At 27.0% G+C, this 23,498-nt stretch overlaps 1 protein-coding gene across 2 annotated transcripts in view; it reads right to left on the bottom strand.

Moving 5' to 3' along the window:
• LOC141525368 (uncharacterized) overlaps positions 1–23,498 on the bottom strand; it is a 39,312-nt gene that overhangs the window by 2,194 nt on the left and 13,620 nt on the right. For both annotated transcript variants that reach the window (XM_074239838.1, XM_074239837.1), the window contains exons 3-7: positions 9,295–10,014; positions 7,658–7,829; positions 1,454–1,515; positions 1,229–1,361; positions 964–1,069 (exon numbers count right to left, since the gene is read on the bottom strand). In XM_074239838.1, the coding sequence (XP_074095939.1) occupies positions 964–1,069; positions 1,229–1,361; positions 1,454–1,515; positions 7,658–7,829; positions 9,295–10,014 (1,193 nt within the window). The remainder of the gene's footprint in view (positions 1–963; positions 1,070–1,228; positions 1,362–1,453; positions 1,516–7,657; positions 7,830–9,294; positions 10,015–23,498) is intronic.

Here is a 23,498-nt window from a genome sequence, read left to right as displayed (position 1 = left end):
TTATGTGAAACGTGTCACATTCACGTAACAGGATAATTGGGAGGATAATTCGGCAAGAAAAATCGCCAAATTAGTGATTACTTAGGTTAAAAAAAAAATTAATCATTCAATTGAAGATTACTAAGAGAAACAAAGCTGTAAATTTCAATACTTTCACTAAATTCCATGATACATTGACTATAAGCCAGACTCCCACCAGTCACATGTGACTGGTGGGATATATTTTAAATAATCCTGAAAACTATATTTTGGATTTTTGGCAGTTATAAGAAGTTTAAATCATTTTTAACATGATTATTATTACTTCGAGAAAGAAAAAAAATTGAATAAGTCAGATTTGAGGTTCGGAAAACAATTTTTCTATCTTCTTGCGTGACTAGTGAGACATGTGATAAGCTTATGTTCAAATACAAAATATACAAAAACTAACGTATCTTTTCGTTTGAATTAAACGTAATTCTTTTCTTTTTTTAATTCTTCTTCTTAAATAAAATGAATCACTAGCTGGATTGATAAGATTATTTGTAAAACGTGTTACTGACTTAAACAATATTTGGCCCGGATAATAGTTAGTACGACTGAAAAGTTGCTAGGAGAGAAAAATCGATTTTCTTATTGATTGAAATAGTATATTACACACCGAGGGAAGTAAAGTAAGAAATGTCTCAGATCACATGTAATTGTTGGCCGAGGCGAAGCCGAGGTCAACAAACATGTGATCTGAGGCTTTCTTATTTACTTCCCGAGGAGTGTATGCTATTTTTTTGCTCGACGAAGGCAGAAAGTCGCAATTTCGTCGAGCAAAAAAAAATTTTCTTTACAAATTAGGAAAATATAGACTTTTAATTTTAAATTAAGAATAAATTAGAATTAACTAGAAAAATTTTTAAATTTTAGTTATTATGTAGGAAATGTATTTAAGGAGTTAATCGGCATTAATCATGATTAATCAGCCTTACTTACAGAGAAGTGTTGATTCTTGGCCATTATTTTTGCTATTGATCGATTACGACTAAATGGCCTTAATTCTGGATCACGACTCACTCCGTCGACTGTGTCTGTTCCGGATCTGAAAGTTATTAATCGTTAATATTTTATTAATCGAGATGATTAATTGATTAATCAATCGATTTCAAATAATGGTTAATTATTTTTAAGTCAAAGTTTGGCTTTATGATAAATTAGAGCCAGGACTTTAATAATAAAAATAATAAAAAAAAAAAAATACCTTGCACGTAATTCTTTTTGTTTGCGTTTACAATGAATATAAGCAGCTATGCAAATAATAACGACAAGAAATACTGCTATCGTCGCACCACCAGCTATACTCGCTGTTTCTAACATCATCCTTTGCCTTGACGCTAAAAAAATAATTATAAAAAATTTATTAGTGTAATTAGAATTAACTAACATATTATTAATGTGATGAATAATAATTGGAATAAATACTTACGTGTATATGAACCTTCTAAGTCTTTAAATTCACACCTTTGGCCTACGAACCCGTCAGCGCATCTGGAAAAAAAATTTTTTATTGTTTATAGTCAATTTATTATGATAAGTATTTAGGTTGCATTCAAAAATGCTCTATTCCTAGATACATAATTAAAAAATGAGCTTGTATCTTGTGAACTATTGACATTTTTAAAGATATAAGCTCATCCCGGCATTCCACTCATCGAGACCTTTCATTTGAGTACCCACATCAATTTTTCATATATTTTTTATATTTATATATATTATATATAAGTATATATGAAAAATATACCAAAAATGCATGTGGGTACTCGAATGAAAGCTCTTGATGAGTGTAACATCAGGATGAGCTTATACGTTTAACAATGTCATAATTTAAGAAAGTAGTGTTATTATTAAAATTATTAGAATTGAAATAGAAAAATCATAATTTTTTTTAACAAGAAATCTTAATTATTAAAAAATCAAAATTTTTCAAAAAATTAATCAAATTTTTCAAAAAAAATTAAAAAATTTAATTTATCCATTTTATGATTTTTTTTTATATTTCTATTTAATAACTTAATTATACTTAAAAAAAAAAAAAAAAAAAGATGTATTTTTTGTATTGTTAGTGTTGTTAAGATCTTAATCGTTAAATTTGATTTTAATTGTATTTTAACTCTTTTTTTGGTAATAAAGGGAAAGGTAACTTAACTACTTTATCAGATATCAGATTCAGATTCTGATATATACTCTTTTTTTTTTTTTTTTTTTTTTTTTAATATATAGCGGAAATAATTAAAATCAAGATTATATTCTTTTTAACCTCTATTTTTAGTTTCTTTTTTTTTTTTGATTAAAAAAATTAATAATTATTATTATCATTATTTTTTTTTTTTTTTAAAGAAAATTTGTGAATTAAACAATCAAACATTGATCTAATTACTAAAAATTAAGTATAACTCCTAAAATAATAATTTTAGAGAAAAATTATAAGAGAGCAAAATTGTAGCTTAGGAAATTTCCTCCAAAAAACGTTACTATTCTATAGGTTTATCTTTAATATTTTAGGAATTATAGGAATTTAGATAATAATTCTAAAATGAAAAATGGAAAACTATGATTTAATCATTCTAAAAGCGGTCATAGCTCCTAAAATATTGAGTTTAGGAAAAATTTAAAAGAGACCAAAATTGTAGTTTAAGAAATTTCCCACAAAAAACGTTGGTATTCTATAGGTCTATCTTCAATATTTTTGGAGATATAGCAAATTGCGCTCACAGTAAAAAAAATTTATTAAACACAGTAAAATTTTTATTATTATTATTGATATTATTATTATAGAAAATGTCAATTAATTAAAAATAAAATGGAAAAAAATTAAAATATATTTATATTAATGAGATGTCGGTAGTGTCAGTACACGTGAATAACGCAATGAGAGCGAGAAAATGGGATAAGTAGACCATTTATACCCACACACACTCATACAAATTCTATATGCACATATATTTGTATATATTTATTATTTATAAATATATAGGATTATTAATATGCAGTGTTAATAATAAAACAAATGACCAATTAACAGTAATGATCAAAGAAAAGAAAATAAGATATTATTACTATTTTAAATAAATACCATTGTTAACGTAATTATTGTTATAATCGGTTATTTTACATGCTAATTTATGATATAAGTATATATGTACATACTTTCATATATATGTACCGTATTACATGTCATTGTACCGAGAATTAATTATTTTATTAAAATTTTTATTAAATTTTCAATAAAAAATTTCAAATATCCCTTTTTTTCCCCTCCGGGTGTAAAGCGTCAACTTTAGCCCCGCTGCGCTAAACAAAGTTTCCGCTTTACACCTTCGTCAGGGAAAAAAATAGTATACACTCCTCGGGAAGTAAAGTAAGAAATGTCTCAGATCACATGTTTGTTGACCTCGGCTTCGCCTCGGCCAACAATTACATGTGATCTGAGACATTTCTTACTTTACTTCCCTCGGTGTGTAATATACTATTTTATTTTAATTATTACTACTGTTTATAATTATCCAAAAAAAAATAAACTCATACATGATTTTGTTCAGAAATTTATAGACTTTCTAGTGCAATTTTTTTTTTATCAATAAAAAAATTTTCCACTCCAGAAAATCGATTATAAATAAAAAAAAATTTATACTGTTCAAAAATCACTTGAGGTGTGAAGTTTAGATTAATTATTATTATCAATAAACATAATTTTAAAAAATTATGGCATATATGATTCTACGCAGAATTTAATGTAAAATGTTATAGAATTTTTTTTTATTCAAAAAAAAATTTTTTTAATATCAAGTCAAGTTTTAATATAAGAAAATTCATACATCACTCATAAAACAAAATCTTATTTTAATTATTACTACTATTCAAAGTCATATAAAAATTTTCAGTAATACATCATTTCATCTAGAATTAAACACAAAATTTTCCATGATTGGTCTTTTATTTTTTAAAAATTTTCTTTGCCCCCAAAACTCTATTTTAAACTCGCTAAAATTATCACAAACTAAAAATGACTCTCTAAAATGAATCTTACTTTAATTATTATTATTCTTTACAATCATCTAAAAAATTAAAATGACACTTGATTTGCTTCAGAATTTATTGCAGAATTTTCTCCAATTTTTCTTTTTTTTGTAAAAAATTTCTTTCACCCCCAGAAATCAATTTTAAACTCTTCCACCTCCAAGATTCTCAAAAATCGCTTTTATATAAAATTCTTATTTTAATTTTTTTCTCCCCTCCAAAATTCCTCCAAAAAATAATCCGAGCCCTCAATTACTTCAGAATTTCTTTTAAAATCTCCCCGAATTTTTCTCTTATTTCTAAAAAAATTTTCTTCGTTCCCAAAAATCAATTTTAAAGTCCTCTACCTCGAAAATCACTTCTACATACAACTTTTATTTTAATTATTACTCCCCTTAAGATTCTTCCAAAAATATAAACTCACCCCTTAATCCCTCCAAAATTTTCTCCAGAATCTTCTCCAATTTTTTTTTATTTTTAAAAAATTTTCTTCATCTCCAAAAATCGATTTTAAACTCTCCCACATTTAAAACCCTCAAAGATCACTCGAATTTACAGTTTTTATTTTAATTATTACTCCCTTTGAAATTTCTCCAAAAATTTCATCTGACGCCTCAATTTGTTCAGAATATCCTCCAGAATCTTCCCAAATTTTTTTTTATTTCTAAAAAAATTCTTTGACCTCCAAAAATCGATTATAAACACCCCTACTTCCGAAATCTTTTAAATTAATTCCAATCTACAATTTTTATTTTAATTATTCCCTTCTCCAAAATTCTCCAAAAATTAAACCATACCTCCCACTCCCTCCAGAATTTCCTCTAATTTTTAAAAAAATTTCCACTGAAAAAATCTCCCGCAAATGTTCAATTAACTGCCCGAGCTCCCAAAAAACCAACCGACCGGTGGTCTATGGCCTCAAAAAAAAAATAATAAAAAAAAAGTAATAATATGACCATTATATCGTAAAACAGTGTTAACGCGAAACGAAAGATTTAAAGAGTGCCCGTATCAACTGACAAAGCAAACACCGTGGGAAACTGGAAGCTCCACCGAGCACCGCTCCTCCCTCTCCTCCCAATCCTCCATTGTTATTTTTATTTTTATTCTTATAATTGTAATTTTTAAAATAACCGTCCACTTGTCTTCTCTCTCTTTCTTTCTCTCTACCCCCCCCCCTCCTTTTTTTCGGTAAAACTTTAAGAAATTGAAAATTTATTCTTTTGAACAAAAATTCTGCCAATTTAAAATTTATTCCGTTCGAGTAATTCGAAGATTTTTCTTGACCTGAGTCGGGACCTGTCGAATTTTTTAGATTTTATTTTATTTAGTGGCAGGTCCTTTGCGACTATGGGACACTTTAAATAATAATAAATTAGGCTTGAGGACTGAGGACTGTCGAGAGGTTAAAACTCTTTGGCGTCTAGAGATTATTCGCTTCTATTCTGTTTTTCTTTTTCTTTTCCTTGGGAAAATCTAGTAACTAGATGGTAATTTCGGACAATGAGGATAAACCTCGAGATTAATTTAGTTTTTTTTTTTCTCACGCTCGGGTAGTGTGGGAATTTTTTTAGAGGTATAAGAAAAATTAGGGGAAATTCCAGAGAAAATTTTGGAGGATTCCAGGGATCAATTTAATTGTTTTAAGAAATTTCAAAGGGAGTAATAATTAAAATAAGATTTATTTCAGAGAGTCATTTGTACTGTGTATTTATTTTAGCGAGTTTAAAATTAATTTTTGGGGATGAAGAAAATTTTTTTTAAATAAAAGAAAAATTGGAGAAGATTGTGGAGAAAATTTTGGAGGGATTAAGGGGTGAGTTTATATTTTTGAAAAAATTTTAAGGAGAGTAATAATTAAAACAAGAGTTGTATGAAGAAGTGATTTTCGAGGTAGAGGAGTTTAAAATTGATTTTTGGGGGCGAAGAAAATTTTTTAAAAATAAAAGAAAAATTCGGGGAGATTCTAAAGGAAGTTCTGAAGAAATCGAGAGGTCAGATTATTTTTTTTTTTTTAATTTTGGAGGGAAGAAAAAAATTAAAATAAAAATTGTACTTAAGAGTGGTTTTTGGGAATTTTAGAGGTGGGGAGTTTAAAATTGATTTTTGGGAGTGAAAGAAATTTTTTACAAACAAAATGAAAATTGAGGAAGATTCTGCATTAAATTCTGAAGAAAATGATGCATTAGTTAATTTTTAACATAATTATTAGTGATAATAACAATTAAAGTAAGATTGATATATGAGCGATTTTTAGGAATTTCTAATAGGAGAAAAATAAATTTTTCGGGGAGAAAAAAAATTTTTAAAAATAAATTCAAAATTTCAAAATAAACTTCATTAAATTCTAAAGAAAATACTGTATATTTTTATTTTTTTTTATTAATAAAAAATTATAAATTAGTAATATAATTATAAAAAAAAAAAAATAAATTAAAAGGTTTATGACCTCAGCGTATATTTAAATTTTTATGGCTCTAGTATAAGCATCGGTGCTCAATCTAATCCACGTACTCTCTACATACATACTATACCCTACATATTATACTATACCCTAAATATATATAGAAGAAATACATTGCATATAATGTAATAGATGCATAGGTAAATTTGCAGTACCGGCACTCAAGAATACGGCAATGCGGCAGAAAATCCTTTACTTGTTTGTGCCGCACGCTACCGACCCAATCTTACATTAAATCCACTCATCACTTTTATTTATTTATTTTTCATTTTATACAAAATACATTTATTATTTTAATCAATTTTTTTTTATCATCAATCATTAATAATTGAAGGAAATACTTTTTTTACGTGTTCGGGCAAGAAATTTAGGGATTATCCGATCGAAGATACCGATTCATAAAATTTATAATTCAATACAATAAAAATCTAACACGTTTTTTCTAAGAATTTTTTTTTTTAAATATATTTGAATTATTCTAAGTTGGAAAAAAAAATTGAATTAATTTTATAATAGCTGAAAATTTAACTTTTATGTGCGTACATAAATAATGTTTTAATTATTACGACTCTTACAATTAATCAAAAAAAAATAAAGTCGTGCATAATTATACGCAGAATTTAATGGAGTTTAATGACAAATTTTAAATTTTTCAAAAAAAAATTTTTTTAGCCCAAACAAATAAATTTTAAACCTCCCAAAATTTATCATGTCCAAAAGTCACTCTTTTACATGAATCTTATTTTGATTATTACTCCCCTGGAAATTTTTCCAAAAAAATAAATTCATCCACTAATTTTTTCAGAATTTAATGTAGTTTCTTGTACAAATTTTTTTTTTTTAAGAAAAAATTTTTTAGATCCGAAAAAATTAATTTCAAACTCTCTTTAATTTATAATTACCAAAAATCGCTTCTATGTATTTTATTTTATTTTAATAATTACTACCATTAATAATAATTCCAAAAAATGAAATTATACATTATTTTCTCCAGAATTTCCTCCAGAATCGTCTCCAATTTTTTTTTTTTTAATAAAAAATTTTTTCACCAAAAAAAAATCAATTTTTCTTCCCAAAATCGCTCTTTTTTTTTTAAATATCTTAAAAAAAAAAACTATTTAAAATTTAGTAAAAATAATAATTACTTACAGGCAGTTATAGAGTAAAGAGTCTTGTATTTTGACAGTAAAACAAGTCGCTTGGTTCAGACAATACCATTCCGCGTAATCAGGCGGGCATGGATTTTGACGGAATGTGATGCTGGGGCGAGCTGTCGTCGTTGGAGGCCGCGGTTTCGGTGTCGATTTTGAAGAACATGCATCTAAAAGTAAAAAAAAAATTTAATTTAAAAAAAAAATTTCCCAAACAAAAATGGGACCATTTTTTTTTTCGAAATTATTGTTTTTAATATTTAAAAAAAAATCTAATTCCAAGTTTAAAAATAATAATAGTAAAAATTCTACCCTTTAAATGACAATAGAGTTGTGAGTACGATATTTGAGAATTCAATGAACATATATATATATATATATATATATATATAAATATGTGTGCGTGTTTTGAGTAAGAAAAAGAATAGAAGAAAAAGAAGAAACGGTTTGAATTGCAAGTTATAACGTGTATATGTTTTGTCGGAACAAAATATTTGGTGGGTCGCATCTGCTTGTACTATCTGTCACCTGTTCAAATTCAACGATTCCCTGGGTGTGTAATAATAATAATCATTGTAATTATGTGTATCCATGTCAAAATGTGTCAAATATCGTAAGTAGTATGGTAGTATACTGTATATTGTATTATTATATTATTAAATTATAAGGCTGTGTTTTTTGAACATACTAAGTAGATACAATGTATAGGCTTTTGTGTTACAGATACAAAAAAGACATGAGTACAGAGAAGGAAGAAAGAGAGAAAGAATTTTTAGTGTAGAAAATTTTATAATAATTTTCATGTGAAATTGCATAAATTTTAAATGTATATAATGTTACATTGTTTCAAACAATGATGTAAAATTGCATGAATTTCGGTTGTATATAATTTTACATTGTTTCAAAGAATTATGTAAAATTCTATGACGTTGATTGTATAAAATTATATAAATTTCAGACTTGTATAACTTTACATTGTTTTGTATAATTGTAAAAAATTATGTAAATTTTTGTTTTGTATAATTTTATATTGTTTCAAATAATTATGTAAAATTCTATGACTTTGATTGTATAAAATTATATAAATTTCAGACTTGAATAACTTTACTTTGTTTTCTATAATTGTAAAAAATTATATAAATTTTAGTTTTGTATAATTTTACATTGTTTTTAATATTTATATAAAATTATATGACTTTGATTATATAAAATTATATGAATTTTGTTCATAAATAATTTTAAATTGTTTTGCATAATCATAAAAAATTATATAAATTTTGGCTCAATATAAGAATATAATGTTTCATATTGCTGTAGAAAAATATATGAAAATTTGTTAATGAAATTATAAGAATTTTTAGCATGTATAATTTTACATTGTTTCATGTAATTATTGTAAATTATATGAATTTCCAACTTAAACAACTTTGAATTGTTTTATATAACTATAGTTATAGAAAATTATTAAAATTCTGATTCTACATAGTTTTACATTGTTTTATAAAACAATATAAACTTTTTTCATAGTAAATTTATAGACTGCAAGGTTGCTAGTTTTTTATTAATAGTTATATAAAATTATACGGAAAAAAAAATTTTTTTCAATTTTTAAATTTAAAATAAAAATATACTAACCTGCTATTCCAAACAAGGCATATGACAACAATAATATCGTCGCTAAATACGAAGGAATTCCATTTCTTCTATATATAGTATCAACAGTTCTATTCGTGTCTCGACATGTTTCTCTTCTTGTTCTTTGTCTCGTTTGTAAAATTTGTTTACTATTATTTATTTCAACATTACCACATTCTATATTATTATTATTATGATTATTATTATTATTATTATTATTATTATTATTATTATTATTATTATTATTATTATTAGTATTATTAGTATTATAATTAATAGTAAAGTCCCGTTGCGAAGAAGATATCGTCGGAATAGTGGTAGAAGTCGTCCTTAGCCCCGTTATCCTGGTGAAAGAGTCATCAGAGGAGTCCTGGAGTAACCGGTTGTCCGAGGAAGCAGTATGCCTCGAGGAAGACGACTCTTGTCTGCTCCGATTGTCAGCATCTAGATCGAGATAACCTTCTTGGTGATGAGGATGGTGGTGACGACTATGATGATCGTGAAGCTGGTGGCTCCTTAGCCGGGAGTAGCAGCACCCTAATCTCACGTCATAGTTGTCTTCTTTATCCTGCAAGTGGTTCAGTCTGCAATCCAGCTTGAGAGTTTCCGGGCTTGGTAATGGGCTCGAGAGACTGGAAGCTGCTGCTGCCGATGATGATGATGATGATGAACAGTTTGGAGCAGGTGCACCGCAACTCCGACACACGTGTCGTCGCCGACCTGGAACAAGATTTTTTGGATTAAAATTAGGAGATGATGTTGACTAAAATTGTTATTAATTTTTTTAGACTTAGAAATTTATAAAAGACTTGGAAAAAATGAATTTTCTAGAATTTCTGGAAAATTTGAATTTTTTTCAGAAATTCTAGAAAATTTTAAGTTTTTTAGGATTTGTTGGAAAAATTTAATTTTTTACAATTTTGGGAACTTTGAATTTTTTTAAACTTGGAAAATATGAATTTTTCCAGAATTCGTTGGAAAAATGTAACTTTCTACAAATTCTGGAAAATTTTAAATTTTTGGAAAGTTTACATTTTTTTTAGGATTCGTAGAAAAAATTTAGTTTTTTTTTTATGTAGAAAATTGGAACTTTTTTTAGAGCTTTTGGATAATTTAAAGTTTTTTTAGGATTTGCAGGAAAATTTGAACTTTTGGAAAGTTTGAATTTTTCCAAGATTCATAAAAGAATATAATTTTCTATCAATTCTGGAAAGTTTTAATTATTTTAGAACTTCTGGAAATTTTCAATTCGTCAGGATTTGTAAAAAAAATTTAATATTCCATCAATTCTAGAAAATTTGAAATGTTTATAAAACTCCTGAAAAATTTGAACTTTTTTAGGAATTCTAGATTAGTTCAACTTTTTTATAAAATGTAAAAATTTAATTTTTCTAAAACTTCTAGAAAGTTAAAATTTTTTTAGATCTCTTCGGAAATTTCATATTTTACTTTAATTTCTAGGAAAAGTGAACTTATCTAAGACTCTTAGAAAGTTTGAACTTTCCATCACCTGAAAGTTTTATTTTTTCTTAGAAGAACTTCACTAGATCTTTAAATTCTCATAAATTTTGCGTTGAATTTCCTAGATCTTCAAAGAAGTTTAAAATTTTCTAAAATGCTACATCTTCTAGAAATTTTTATCCTAAATATTTAACTTGCGGAAGACTTTGTCCTAAACTTTCCTGAGCTATAAAAATATCATTTCTAAAATTCAATTTTCTAGAACTCCTAGAATGTTTCAAGCTTTTTTTATTTTCTATGACTTCTAAGAACTTTGTTTTGAATCTTTTAGAACTCTTAGAATCTTTAGAATTTTCCACAATTTCTGGAAAAATTTACCTCTCGAATCTCTCGAAAAAAATTCGAAATTTTATTACCCTCTATGACTTTTAGAAAAATTTTATCCCGAATTTTCTAGAACTTAAAAAAACTCCATTTTCAAAAATTAACTTTCCAAAAATTCTAGAATGTTTTAAATTTATCTTTTATAATTTCTAGAAAATTTCGCTTTAAATGTTTTAGAACTTCGATTAAAATCTTATTTTAAAAAATTGTCTAGAATTTCTAGAATGTTTAAAATTTCATTATTTTCTATAACTGATAAGTTTTTAACCTAAATTTTCTGGAACTTAAGAAATTTCATTTTGAACTCCTTATTTTAAAAAGTTTTTCATCTCCTAAAAAATTTTTTTTTTCCTCAAAAAAATAAATCTTGTCATCCAAAAAAAAAATCCTATTTTTTTTTTTTAAGCAGAGAAATTTAATGTAAGACTTTTCAAAAACTGTCACCAGTCCGTCACTTATTAAAAGCTCGACAGGAATCTCTCGACGAAAAATAAAAAAAATAATAGTACTCTTGGTTATCCTCCATAATAAAATAATTATATTATAAAGTGTAATAACTTAGAAAAAAAAGGCCGGGAGTTTAATATAAGAGGGAAATGGCCAATTATTAATGAGTGCTCGCGTTACTGCACGTGGGACGATGACGACGCATGTTTTTAATCTTAAAACCTGTGTCTCAATACACATAACATGTGTGTGTGTGTGTGTGTGTGTGTGTGTGTGTGTGTGTGTGTGTGTGTGTGTGTGTGTGTGTGTGTGTGTGTGTGTGTGTGTGTGTGTGTGTGTGTGTCACCTACTTAATGCTTACATAAAGTCACGAGTTTTATTCCATACAATAATTTTCTCCACTCACCTCCTTTTTTTCCGTGTGACAAAACACAACGTCTTTTATTTTTCTTTTCAGTTTTATCTACCGATAAAGATAGCGCCGATAAGATTGTCATTTACAATAAAATCACCGAGTGTGTGACTTTTTTTTTTTTAAATAAATTAACCGACTGATGAGCGATTGATGATTAGCGATTTTGGAATTGGAGCGATGTTTAAAATTTAAGTTATTCGATGATTCACTCAGAGTGATGCGATGATTTAATAATCATATTAGATGTGTGATAATGGGGGCAAGAGTATAATGTGAAGGATGAATAGGAAAATTGAGCAGGATGATGTTTTATGTGATAACCAGTACCATTATTTTATTATCTCCAATAAAGTTTATGGTAATGGTAACACAGTTTACGTCACGCTCGGCCTTGATTTTTATTCGTTTATTGCCAATTCACTGATATTTATTGTGTCTGCATTGATTTTTTTATTGCCAGTGAGATTTTTAGAGGAAAAAATTTTCTAGGAGTTCTGGAAAATTTTTCAATCCTAGAAATTTAGACTAAAAAATTTTTGTGTGGTTGTATACGATTTTGAATTTGATTCTGAAGAGAATGATGTATAACCCGATATATTTTGATCATTTTCAAAAGGCGTAATGATAAAAAAATAGGTTCTAGAATGTTCAAAAAAAATTATTTTTGAATTTGAAAATTTTTTATGGTTGTAAAAGATTCTTCATTCAATTCTGAAGAAAATGATGTGTCATTCCACATTTTTGGATCTATTTAAAAAGGAGTAATAAGCAAAAAACAGGTTCTAGAAAATTTTAACATGTTTTAGTGCAGAATAGCTGAATTTCTCTAAAAGTTCTAAAAATTCGGAAATTTCAGATAGTTCAAAATTTTTGTTTTAGAACTTCTAGAGAGTTTTCAAGTCTTAGAATATTCTACATTTCAATGCTAACGCTTTAATTTCTAAAGTCACAAAGCAATTTTCATAAAAAATTCTAGAGCCCATAAGATTCTTCTAGAATTCCTAGAAAATTTACAAATTTAAAAAAATTGTAGACTCAATTTTCTGAAAAAATCATCGAATTTTTTGGTTTCTAAATTTTGGAATTTTGAATTTAATAGAACTTTTAGAAAATTAAAGAAAATTAGAATTTTGTATAACTTCTAGAAAATTTTTAAATTAAAAAAATTCAAATCGTAATTTTCCAAAAAAAATGATCAATTTTTTTGTACCATTCTATAAAATTAAAATTTTTAGAAAATGATGTAGAATCTTATAAAAATCTCAAAATTTTTTAGAATTTCGAAAAAATCTCAAAATTCTAAAAAATTAAAAAAATTTCTTAATTTTCTAAGACTAAAATTTTTCAGAACTTCTAAAAAATTTATAAATTTTCTAGACTTTCCTAAAAATCTTCTAATTTTAGAATTTTTTAAAAATCACAAAATTTTCTCTAAAATTCTAGAAATTAAAATTTTCTGAAATTTCTAAAAAATGTTCTGGAATCTTAAAAAAATCTCAAAATTCTAGAAAATTAAAAAAATTTTTAATTTTCCAAAAATTCTGGAAAATTTCAAAAATTTTCCAGAACTTCTGAAATATTCTTTTATTTTCTAGACTCATAAAAATCTTCTAGTTCTAGAATTTCCAAAAATGTTTCAAAATTTTCTCTTTTACCCAAAAAAATTTTATTTTCCACAAGCTCTAAAAAAAAAAAAACTTCTATCTCAATTAAGCCGAAGATTTTCCAAGTGTTATTCCAATTTTCCAAAGTTAATAATTTTTTTTTGACTCAGCACTTGTCTACCCTCGTAATGAGGTCATAAAATCCCAAAAAAAACCCCGGCTTAGCTCCCTAAAAAAATAAATAACCTTCAGATAATTGAATCCACGCTTAAGAAAAAATAAAAAAAAAACACTAGAGGATTTTCCAGCCGGCACGTGGCGGATTCTGAGGCAGCAGCTGCGAAAAAAATTTTCGGGTGGTTATTTAATAGACCCTCGACTACATATATGTTATTCGACGTTTAGTTCGAGAGGACAAAAAATTGTGACCCCTCAGAGAATCCTTAGATATAATAATAATAATGATAAAGAGGGTTTATTTAATATAATATCAGATGCGATGTGTACTCAAGTCACAAGCTGCAGCTTGTTCTTGAATTTCTCAAACCCACCCTTACCCATTTTTATTTTATATTTAATATTATATACTTTCCTTTCCACACACGCGGATTTATATTTACTATTTTTATTTAACAAACAGAAAATCCTCAAACTCATTCAATTTATTTAGATTGGATCTCGGTGTTATGTTCAAAAATCCATTTTTTCCATCTTTTGTGTCTTTTGTGTTTTTGCTGAGGTTTTGTACTTTTACGAAGGAGGAATTTTATTTTATATTAGAGATTTTTTTAAACTCTTTCATTTAAAATAAACAAAAAAATTTTTTTTAAAGATTTTACAACGTGAAAATTTTTCTATAAGTTCTAAAAAAATTCTAGACTTTTTCAAAAGGCTTGAGTGATTTTTTTAAAATGAAATTTTAAAGATTCTAAAACTTGAAATTTTTTTAGAAGTTCTAGAGCATTTGAAAAAAATTCTAGAATTCTAGAAAATTGTTGCAGTAAAAAAATATGAACTTTCTAGGAACTATCTTTTTGTTATTTCTACCCTTTAAAAAGGTTGGAATAATTCGAGTGTTAGATCATTTTCTTCAGAATTTCATACAGAAATCTCCTCAGAATTTAATGTAATTTCTTAAACAATTTTTATTTAAAAAAAAAATCCTTCCTCCCAAAAATTCAATTGAAAACCCCCCACCTTTAAAATCCTCCAAAAATCACTTTTATCTAATAATCTTATTTTAGTTATTATTCCCCTTAACATTCCTCCAAAAAAATAAAGTTACGACTCAATTTTTCTTGAATTTCCTTCAGAATCTTCCCGAATTTTTTTTTTATTTTTAAAAAATTTTCTTCACCCCTAAAAATTCATTTTAAACTCGCTAAAATTAACACACACTAAAACTGACTATCTAAAATGAATCTCATTTTGATTATTATTATTATTTATAGTCATATAAAAAATTTAAATTACACTTCATTTTCTTTAGAATTTAATATAGACTCGACTCCAATTTTTCTTTTGCTTGCAAAAAATTTCTTTCACTCTCAAAACTTAATTTCAAACTCCCTTACCTCCAAGATTCCCAAAAACCGATCTTATATACAATTCTTATTTTCATTTTTTTCTCTCCTCCAAAATTTCTCCAAAAAATAATCCGACCCCTTAATTTCTTTAGAATTTCTTTTAGAATCTCCCCGAATTTTTCTTCAATTTCCAAAAAATTTTCTTCATCCCCAAAAATCAATTTTAAACTCCCTGATCTTCGAAATCCTCTAAAATCACTCATATTTACAATTCTTATTTTAATTATTACTCCCTTTAAAATTTGTCCAAAAAAATAACCTGACCTCTCAATATCTCCAAAATTTCTTCCAGAACCTTCCGCAATTTTTCTTTATTCCCAAAAAAAATCGCCCTCCCCCAAACCCTCAAGCTAAAAAAACATCCTCCCCCAACAAAAATAATCGCCGGACCTTCCATATGTTATTACCACACATCCATATAAATCGGACCCAAATTGATATGTATATCTGAATATCTGGCTGAGCACATGCTCTTCCTCCGGGTCTTACAACAAATTCTCCTCAATATAAAACACAAAATATGCATTCAGAATCCGCAGCTGCCGAATGAACTCGAGATAGCACACGCTCGCTTCCCCCCACTCCCGATCTCCTCCGCGCTTCTTTTCCCCCACTTCTGGCTCAACGCGCTCCTCTTCCCCCACTCTGTGGTAGTTGGCGCAACAGACCGCCGTCTCTCTAGCCGAGCGAATATATTTCTGATGGATATACCTGTCCCTTTTCATTCTCTCCTCCTTTTTATCCTCATATGTGGAATGGATCGCTTTACTTTAATTCTTTACAAGACTAAACTCAATAACATCAGGCCAACGTACAGTATCAGGTAATTTGATTCTACCACGTGCTCGGCAGCTTCCTCAAAATATTTCAATATCGACTATCGACACACTTTTATGTTACACCACCCCCCGCTCGTCGGGGTGGCTTTTTCAGTTGCATGTTACATATATGTGCCAAAATTATCGGCTGGCACATCACACATTCGATTATATTGTTATATTACTATCACCGAGGGATTTTATTAACGGCCCACGTGACAACCTACGACTTCGCCTCTAATACCTCTCACTGAGTCATACTTCCTTTTCTTTATTGTTTACCATCACGTGTTGAGATGTGTGCGGATATCAAGATGTTTAATTGTATTTTTTATATGTTCTTGTTCGTATTTGAGAATTTAGGGAAATTTTTGAGATTTTTTGGGTTAAAAAAAATTTTAGGGAAAAAAAGAAAGATTTGGGGGTGAAAAAAATTTTTAAAAATTAAAAAAAAATTTCGGGGAGATTCTGGAAGATATTTTGAAGGAATTGAGAGATTAGATGAAAATTTTGGAGAAATTTTATCAGGAGTCATAATTAAAATAAAAATTGTAAATATAAGTGATTTTTGAGGATTTTGAAAATGGGGGAGTTCAAAATTGATTTTTGGGGGTGAAGAAAATTTTTTAAAAATAACAAAAAAATTGGAGAAAATTCTGGAGAAATTGAAGATTCAGTTTTTTTTTAGTACAATTTTAAGGGGAGAAATAATTAAAATAGGATTCGTACATACAAGACCACTTTGTAACCAATATGAATTTTTTGTATTAAAAATTGATTTTTGAGGCTAGAAAAATTTTTTAAAAATAAACAAAATAATTTATCGTTAACTGTCTTAAATTCTGTGGAAAATAGTGTAATTTTGATACGCTTTGTACATTTTGATCAATTTAAACCTTAAAAATAACTAAAACAAGAGTTACAGATAAAAGTTGTTTTTTGGGATTATGAATTTGGGGGACTTTATTAAATTATTTTGAGTAAAAAAATTTTTTTTAAAAAAACAAAAAATTGTAAGAGATTCTATATTGAATTCTGAGTAGAAATATGCCTGAGTTTATTTTTTATATTGATTATAAGTATAGTAATAATTAAAATAAGATTCATAGATACGACCGATTTTTGATCATTATAAATTCGAGCAACTTAAAAATTCAATTTTTAACTAAAAAAAATTTTTTTTTTTTAAAACAAAAATAATCCAAGATTCTACATTAAAATCCAAATGAAATCATGCATCAAAAATTTTTTTCCGATCAATTATAAGGACAGTAATAATTAAAATAACATTCATATTATATACTACTAATTTTTGAACATTTAAACCCTAACTTAAAACTAATCTCAAACGCCCAAAAAAATTTTTTTTCTTTTAAATTAATTTTCTACTTCAAACGAAAACAAGTATTAGTAACTATTAGTCTTATCCAAACATTTCAAACTCCTCCTCTTCTACTTTTTTAAAGAATCTCCGCCCAGTACAAATTTTGGGCTTGCCCAAAAAAACGGCACGTGATTCAAATTAGAAAAATTAAATTGTATTTTATTTTTCCGACCCGGCCCCAAAAATTCAAGTGGAAAAATCAAAAAATTGAAAAATCTGAAAATTGAAAAAAAAAAAAATTTAACTTTTTAAAAATAATTAAAAAGTATTGAAAATTTGTAATGGGTACAAATTTAAGTCACATGGATGGATCTTGTTTTAATTATTAGCAGAGTTAATAATTAGATTAAAAAATTGGGTTAGCCATGATTTTCTTCAGAATTCAATGTAGTTTTTGAAAAAAATTTTTTCTTTTCAAAAAAAAAATTTTTTTATTAGAAAAATTAATTTTAAACCTTTAAAAATTAATAATGATAAAAAATTAGATTTTTATTTATGAATTTTATTTTAATTATTACTACTACTACTAATTACTTTAAGAAATTTATTTACGTATGGTTTAACTCAGATTTTAATGGAGAACCCAATATGATTTTTCTTTTAAAAAAAAATATTTTTTTTCACTCTGAAAATAAATTTTAAGCTCCTCTAAAATTCATAAAATCAAAAAATCGCTTATATCTCCGATTCTTATTTCAATTATTTCTCCCCTAAAAATTCCTCCAAAAAATAAAACTCACCCCTCAATTTCTTCAGAATTCTCTCCAGAATCTTCCCTAATTTTTCTTTCATTTTTAAAAAATTTTCTTCACCTCCTAAAATCAATTTCAAACTCCCCCTCCTCCATAATCCCTAAAAATTTTCATCTTCAATTCTTATGTTAAGTCTTACTTTCTTTAAATTTCTCCAAAAAATTTTTTTTCTCAATAAATATTTGAATGCGTGTCGGCAGCACGCGTCGTAAAAAATTCAATAAAATATCAAATATAATCGAGCACTTGGAGCTGTCCGTGGTCCAAAAAAAGACTTTACTTTTATTTGTATTGGTATCGCACATGTTCCTTCGTTCTGGGACGGGGTAGTGTGTGTTACCCTTAAAGCCGCAGCTGCCAAGTCGCCTCCAACACCATTATCTCTTTTTTATATTAAATTTTTAAAAAATGTGTGTAAAGAATTTACGGAGGAAACCTTCCTCTTTTTTTGCTCTTCGAATGTGTGGGTATTTATTATTATTATATGTTATATATTATATATTATGAAATTTATATAATAACCACCGACGCTTAACTTATGTCGTTTTGGCAGCAATGACCTCATAAATTTTTATTGCGAAGCCGAATAAGTTTAAAAACGGGGGGAAAATTGGGCAAGGTGGAAAATTTAAGGTGGTTCTGATTATCACAGATTTTGGAGGGTAGGAATTTTTTTTTAGGAAAAAAGAAAAATTTTCGGCAGGTTCTGGAGGAAATTCTGGAAAGATTGAGGGGTTAGATTAATTTTTTGGAGAAACTTAAGGGGAGTAATAATTAAAATAAGAATTGAAGATATAAACGATTTTCGGAGATTTTATAGGAGAGAGAGAATTTGAAATTGATTTTTGGGGGTGAAGAAAATTTTTTAAAAATAAAAGAAAAATAAGGGAAGATTCTGGAGAGAATTCTGAAGAAATTGAGGGGTGAGTTTAATTTTTTGGAGGAATTTTTAGGGGAGAAATAATTGAAATAAGAATTGGAGATAGCAGTGATTTTTTGATTTTATGAATTTTTGAAGAGCTTAAAATTTATTTTCAGAGTGAAAAAAATTTTTTTTTTAAAAAAAGAAAAATTATATTGGGTTCTCCATTCAAATTTGAGTTAAATCATGCGTAAATAAATTTATTAAAGTAATTAAAAGTAGTAGTAATAATTGAAATGACATTCATAAATGAAAATCTAATTTTTTATCATTATAAATTTGTAAAAGATTAAGATTAATTTCTGACAAAAAAATTTTTTTTTTTAAAAAAGAAAATTTTTCGAAAAACTACATTAAATTCTAAAGATAATCATGCCTAACTTAATTTTTTAATTCTATTACGAACATCAGTAATAATTAAAATAATAATCATACATAAAAATCGAACTTTGACTCGTTAAAATTTTACAAGACTTTCATTTTAATAATTAAGTGTAAAAATTTTTTTTAAACAAAAGTCCAAATTTTTTAATCAACTCCATTAAATTCTGCACAAAAAAATTTCCGAGTTTATTTTTTCTGACCAATAACAAGGGTCTTAATAATTACAACAAAGTTCACGCAAACAGTAATTTATTTTCAAACCAAAAATTTTTTCAAAATTTTTCGGACCACCCAAGGGATCTCTGAAACCCTCGACAAAATCAAAAAGACGATCTACCCCATCGGAAGTGGCGCTCAATGAAGATCTTGAGAACCCTATACACTATAAGGGATTAAAAGATCTCTCGATCGGAGTCTAGTCGTGGCGTATCATCCCGATCGTTGATCGTTAAGGAGGTATCGGGTTCCGAGCACGCGTGAGGGGTGGCAAGGAGGTAATGCATGCTGCACAATACAAAAGGGGCGGGCGATAATGAAATGGTGTTACAGTCTCTAAAAATATAAAAAAAGCATTTGGCTCATGCATCGAAGGATCGACGAGTAATATCAGTGTTGTTTCTTGGTGGCTCATATTCAGCTTCTGCTGCTGGACACAGTACAACACATGGTCCGCCTTACCTCGAATTATTGCGACTCGGAAGCCGCAGATGGTCCTCCATCACGATTATTGTTATTATATTATTATGTTTTACTTTACGTGTTTTTTTTATTTTTTTACAAGTATTTAGAGGATAGGGATCCACTGCACCAATTTTTATCCGGCCAGTTTTTTTTTCGAAGCTTTGAAACCCCGCCGGCCAATTATTATCGGGTTGACCGGGCTTGTAACCTGACATATTACCAAAACAATAAAAACACCCTACTTTACTTCGTGATCGGCTCGAATATTTACATTATGTCAATCTTATTTTAATTATTAGTGACATTTAGAATTGGATTAAAAAATTGAATTAGGCATAATTTTCTTCAGAATTTAATGTAATTTTTGAAGAAAATTTTTTTATTTCAAAAAAAAATTTTTTCGGGTGAAAAATAAATTTTGAAATGTGAATTTATAATAATCAAAAATTTAATTTTTGTGTGAATTTTAATTTAATTATTAGTAGAGTTTATAATTAGATTAAAAATTGAGTTAGTCATGATTATTTTTAGAATTTAATGTAGATTTTCGAAAAATTTTCTTCTTTCAATAAAAAATTTTTTTTTGTCAGAAAAATTAATTTTAAACCTTTACAAATTTATAATAATCAAAAATAGGATTTTTGTGTATGAATTTTAATTTAATTATTAGTAGGGTTTATGATTATATTAAAAAATTGAGTTAAACACAATTTTTCTCAAAATTTAATGTAGTTTATAGAATTACTTTCCGTTTTGTAAAAAAAAATTTTTTTACTTTTTAAAAATAATTTTAAAGTATTGAAAATTTATAATAACTAAAAATTTGAGTCACATGTATGAATCTCATTTTAATTATTAGTAGAATTTATAATTAGATTAAAAAATTGAGTTATCCATGATTTTCTTCAGAATTCAATATAGTTTTTAAAAAAAATTTTTCTTTTTTCAAAAATAAATTTTTTTTATCAGAAAAATTAATTTTAAACCTTTACAAATTTATAATGATAAAAAATTAGATTTTTATTTATGAATGTCATTTTAATTATTACTACTACTTCTAATTACTTTATTAAATTTAATTACGCATGATTTAACTCAGATTTCAATGAAGAATCTAATATATTTTTTCTTTTTTAAAAAAAAATTTTTTTTCACTCTGAAAATAAATTTTAAGCTCCTCAAAAATTCATAAAATCGAAAAATCACTTCTATCTCCAATTCTTATTTCAATTATTTCTCCCCAAAAAATTCCTCCAAAAAATAAAACTCACCCCTTAATTTCTCCAGAATTCTCTCCAGAATCTTTCCTAATTTTTCTTTTACTTTAAAAAAATTTTTTTCACCCCTAAAAATCAATTTTAAACTCTCCTTCCTCCAAAATTTCTAAAAATCGTATCTCTTTTAATTTTTGTTCTTTCTCAAAAAAAAATCAATTTCAAGCTCCCAAATCATCAGCTTAAAAAATACCCGTCAATAATAATTTTTAAATGACTCTAAAAATCTGCTCATATTCCTCAGAATCCCCCAAAGTGGAGCTCCCGCCCTTTAATTTAATAATTGAATAAAAAAAAAACCCAAAATTCGGGTATTGAGGGACCACCCACCCAGAATCTCCTCGCCCGGTGACATCAAACAAATTTAATACGTCCAATATCTGGATCTGGAATTCCAGCTAGTTCATTGTCGCCGAGAAATCACCCCCGGTACGTGACCGTGCAAGTAGAATGAAAATAAAAATTCCGTTTGTTGAAAACTCTAAAAGAAAAATTAAAATTTATAATTTTTTATTTAAAATTTATTTATTTATGGTAATTCAATTGTCCAAGTAGTTGACGGGATTCCGAATAACGAAAAAACGTTCAAGTTCGGTTATTTTAGTATTTTCTTTGTGTGAATTTAAATTTGTGTGTTGGAATTAATGGAGGGCTTGGCTGGGCTGGTAATTTACCTTTTTACCATTTGACTTCAGTGCATGCCCTGTCTCTATTCGAGTGTGCACTGTACTTAGTTACCTGCCCATGCATTAATGGACGGAGAAATGTAACGCCCGGTGGCTTTATTGAGGAGCAAGTGCCTGGCTTATGATTTATGGACACCAGCGATTACTTTTGCTCACTTCGGTCACACCGAAATTGAGGAAAATGGAGTATTTAGAGGGGAAAAAAATTTTTTTTTGCAAAATTAAAAATTGCGCGAGATACTGAAGAAAATTTTGAAAAAGTTGAGGGGTCAGATGAAATTTTTGAAGAAATTTTAAAGGGAGTAATAATTAAAATAAAAATTGTAAATATGAGTGATTTTTGAAGATTTTGAAGATGAGGGAGTTTAAAATTGATTTTTGTGGATGAAAAATTTTTTTTAAAATAAAAAAAAAAAAGGGAAGATTCTAGAGGAAATTCTGAAGAAATTGAGGGGTTAGATGAAAATTTTTGAAGGATTTTAAGAGGAGTAATAATTAAAATAAGAGTTGTATGTAGAAGTAATTTTCGAGGTAACGGAGCTTAAAATTGATTTTTGGGGGCGAAGAAAATTTTTTAAAAATAAAAGAAAAATTCAGGGAGATTTTAAAGGAAACTCTGAAGAAATTGAGGGGTCAGATTATTTTTTTTTTTTTTTTAAGAATTTTAGAGGGGAGAAAAAAATTAAAATGAGAATTGTAGTTAAGAGCGGTTTTTGGGCATTTTGAAGGTAGGGGACTTTAAAATTGATTTTTAGGGATAGAAAAATTTTTAAAGACAAAAAATAAATTGGGGAAAATTTTGGGAGGAATCGTGAAGAAAATAAAGGGTCAGATTATTTTTTTGGATGAATTTCAGGGAGAGTAATAATTAAAATAAGAATTTTTTTGCATTCATGATTTTTGGGTATTTTTAAAGTAGGGGAGTTTTTAATTGAATTTTTAGGGTGAAAAAAATTTTTTGGAGAAAAAAGAAAGATTGCGTATTATTCTACAATGAATTTCGAAGATAATCATGTGTAAGTTTGATTTTTAGAGGAATTTTAAGGGCATTAGTGATTAAAATAAGATTCATGTAATATTATTCATAATTAAAAAATTTTTTTTCACCCCTAAAAATCAATTTTAAATCCCTTAAAATTCTTAACATCTAAAAATCGCTCATAAATGAAAGTCTTAATTGAATTATTACTCCCCTTAAAATTCTTCAAAAAAAAATAAACTCACCCCTCAATTTCTTCAAAATGCAGTTTTATATAAAATTTATATTTTTTCCAAAAAAAATCTTTTTCAATTCCAAAAATTCAATTAAATCTATCGAAAATCTAAAAATACTCAAAATTCAGGCTTTTTAATCTCTAATTTTTTATTTAATAATTACTATCCTTAAAATGAATCGAAATATGTCG

The sequence above is a fragment of the Cotesia typhae genome, unplaced genomic scaffold, assembly GCF_013202065.1.
Source record: "Cotesia typhae breed Kobodo isofemale line unplaced genomic scaffold, CoteBio_Ctyphae contig_26, whole genome shotgun sequence".
In the NCBI taxonomy this organism is placed as follows: domain Eukaryota; kingdom Metazoa; phylum Arthropoda; class Insecta; order Hymenoptera; family Braconidae; genus Cotesia; species Cotesia typhae.
This window is presented reverse-complemented; position numbering and strand designations above follow the sequence as displayed.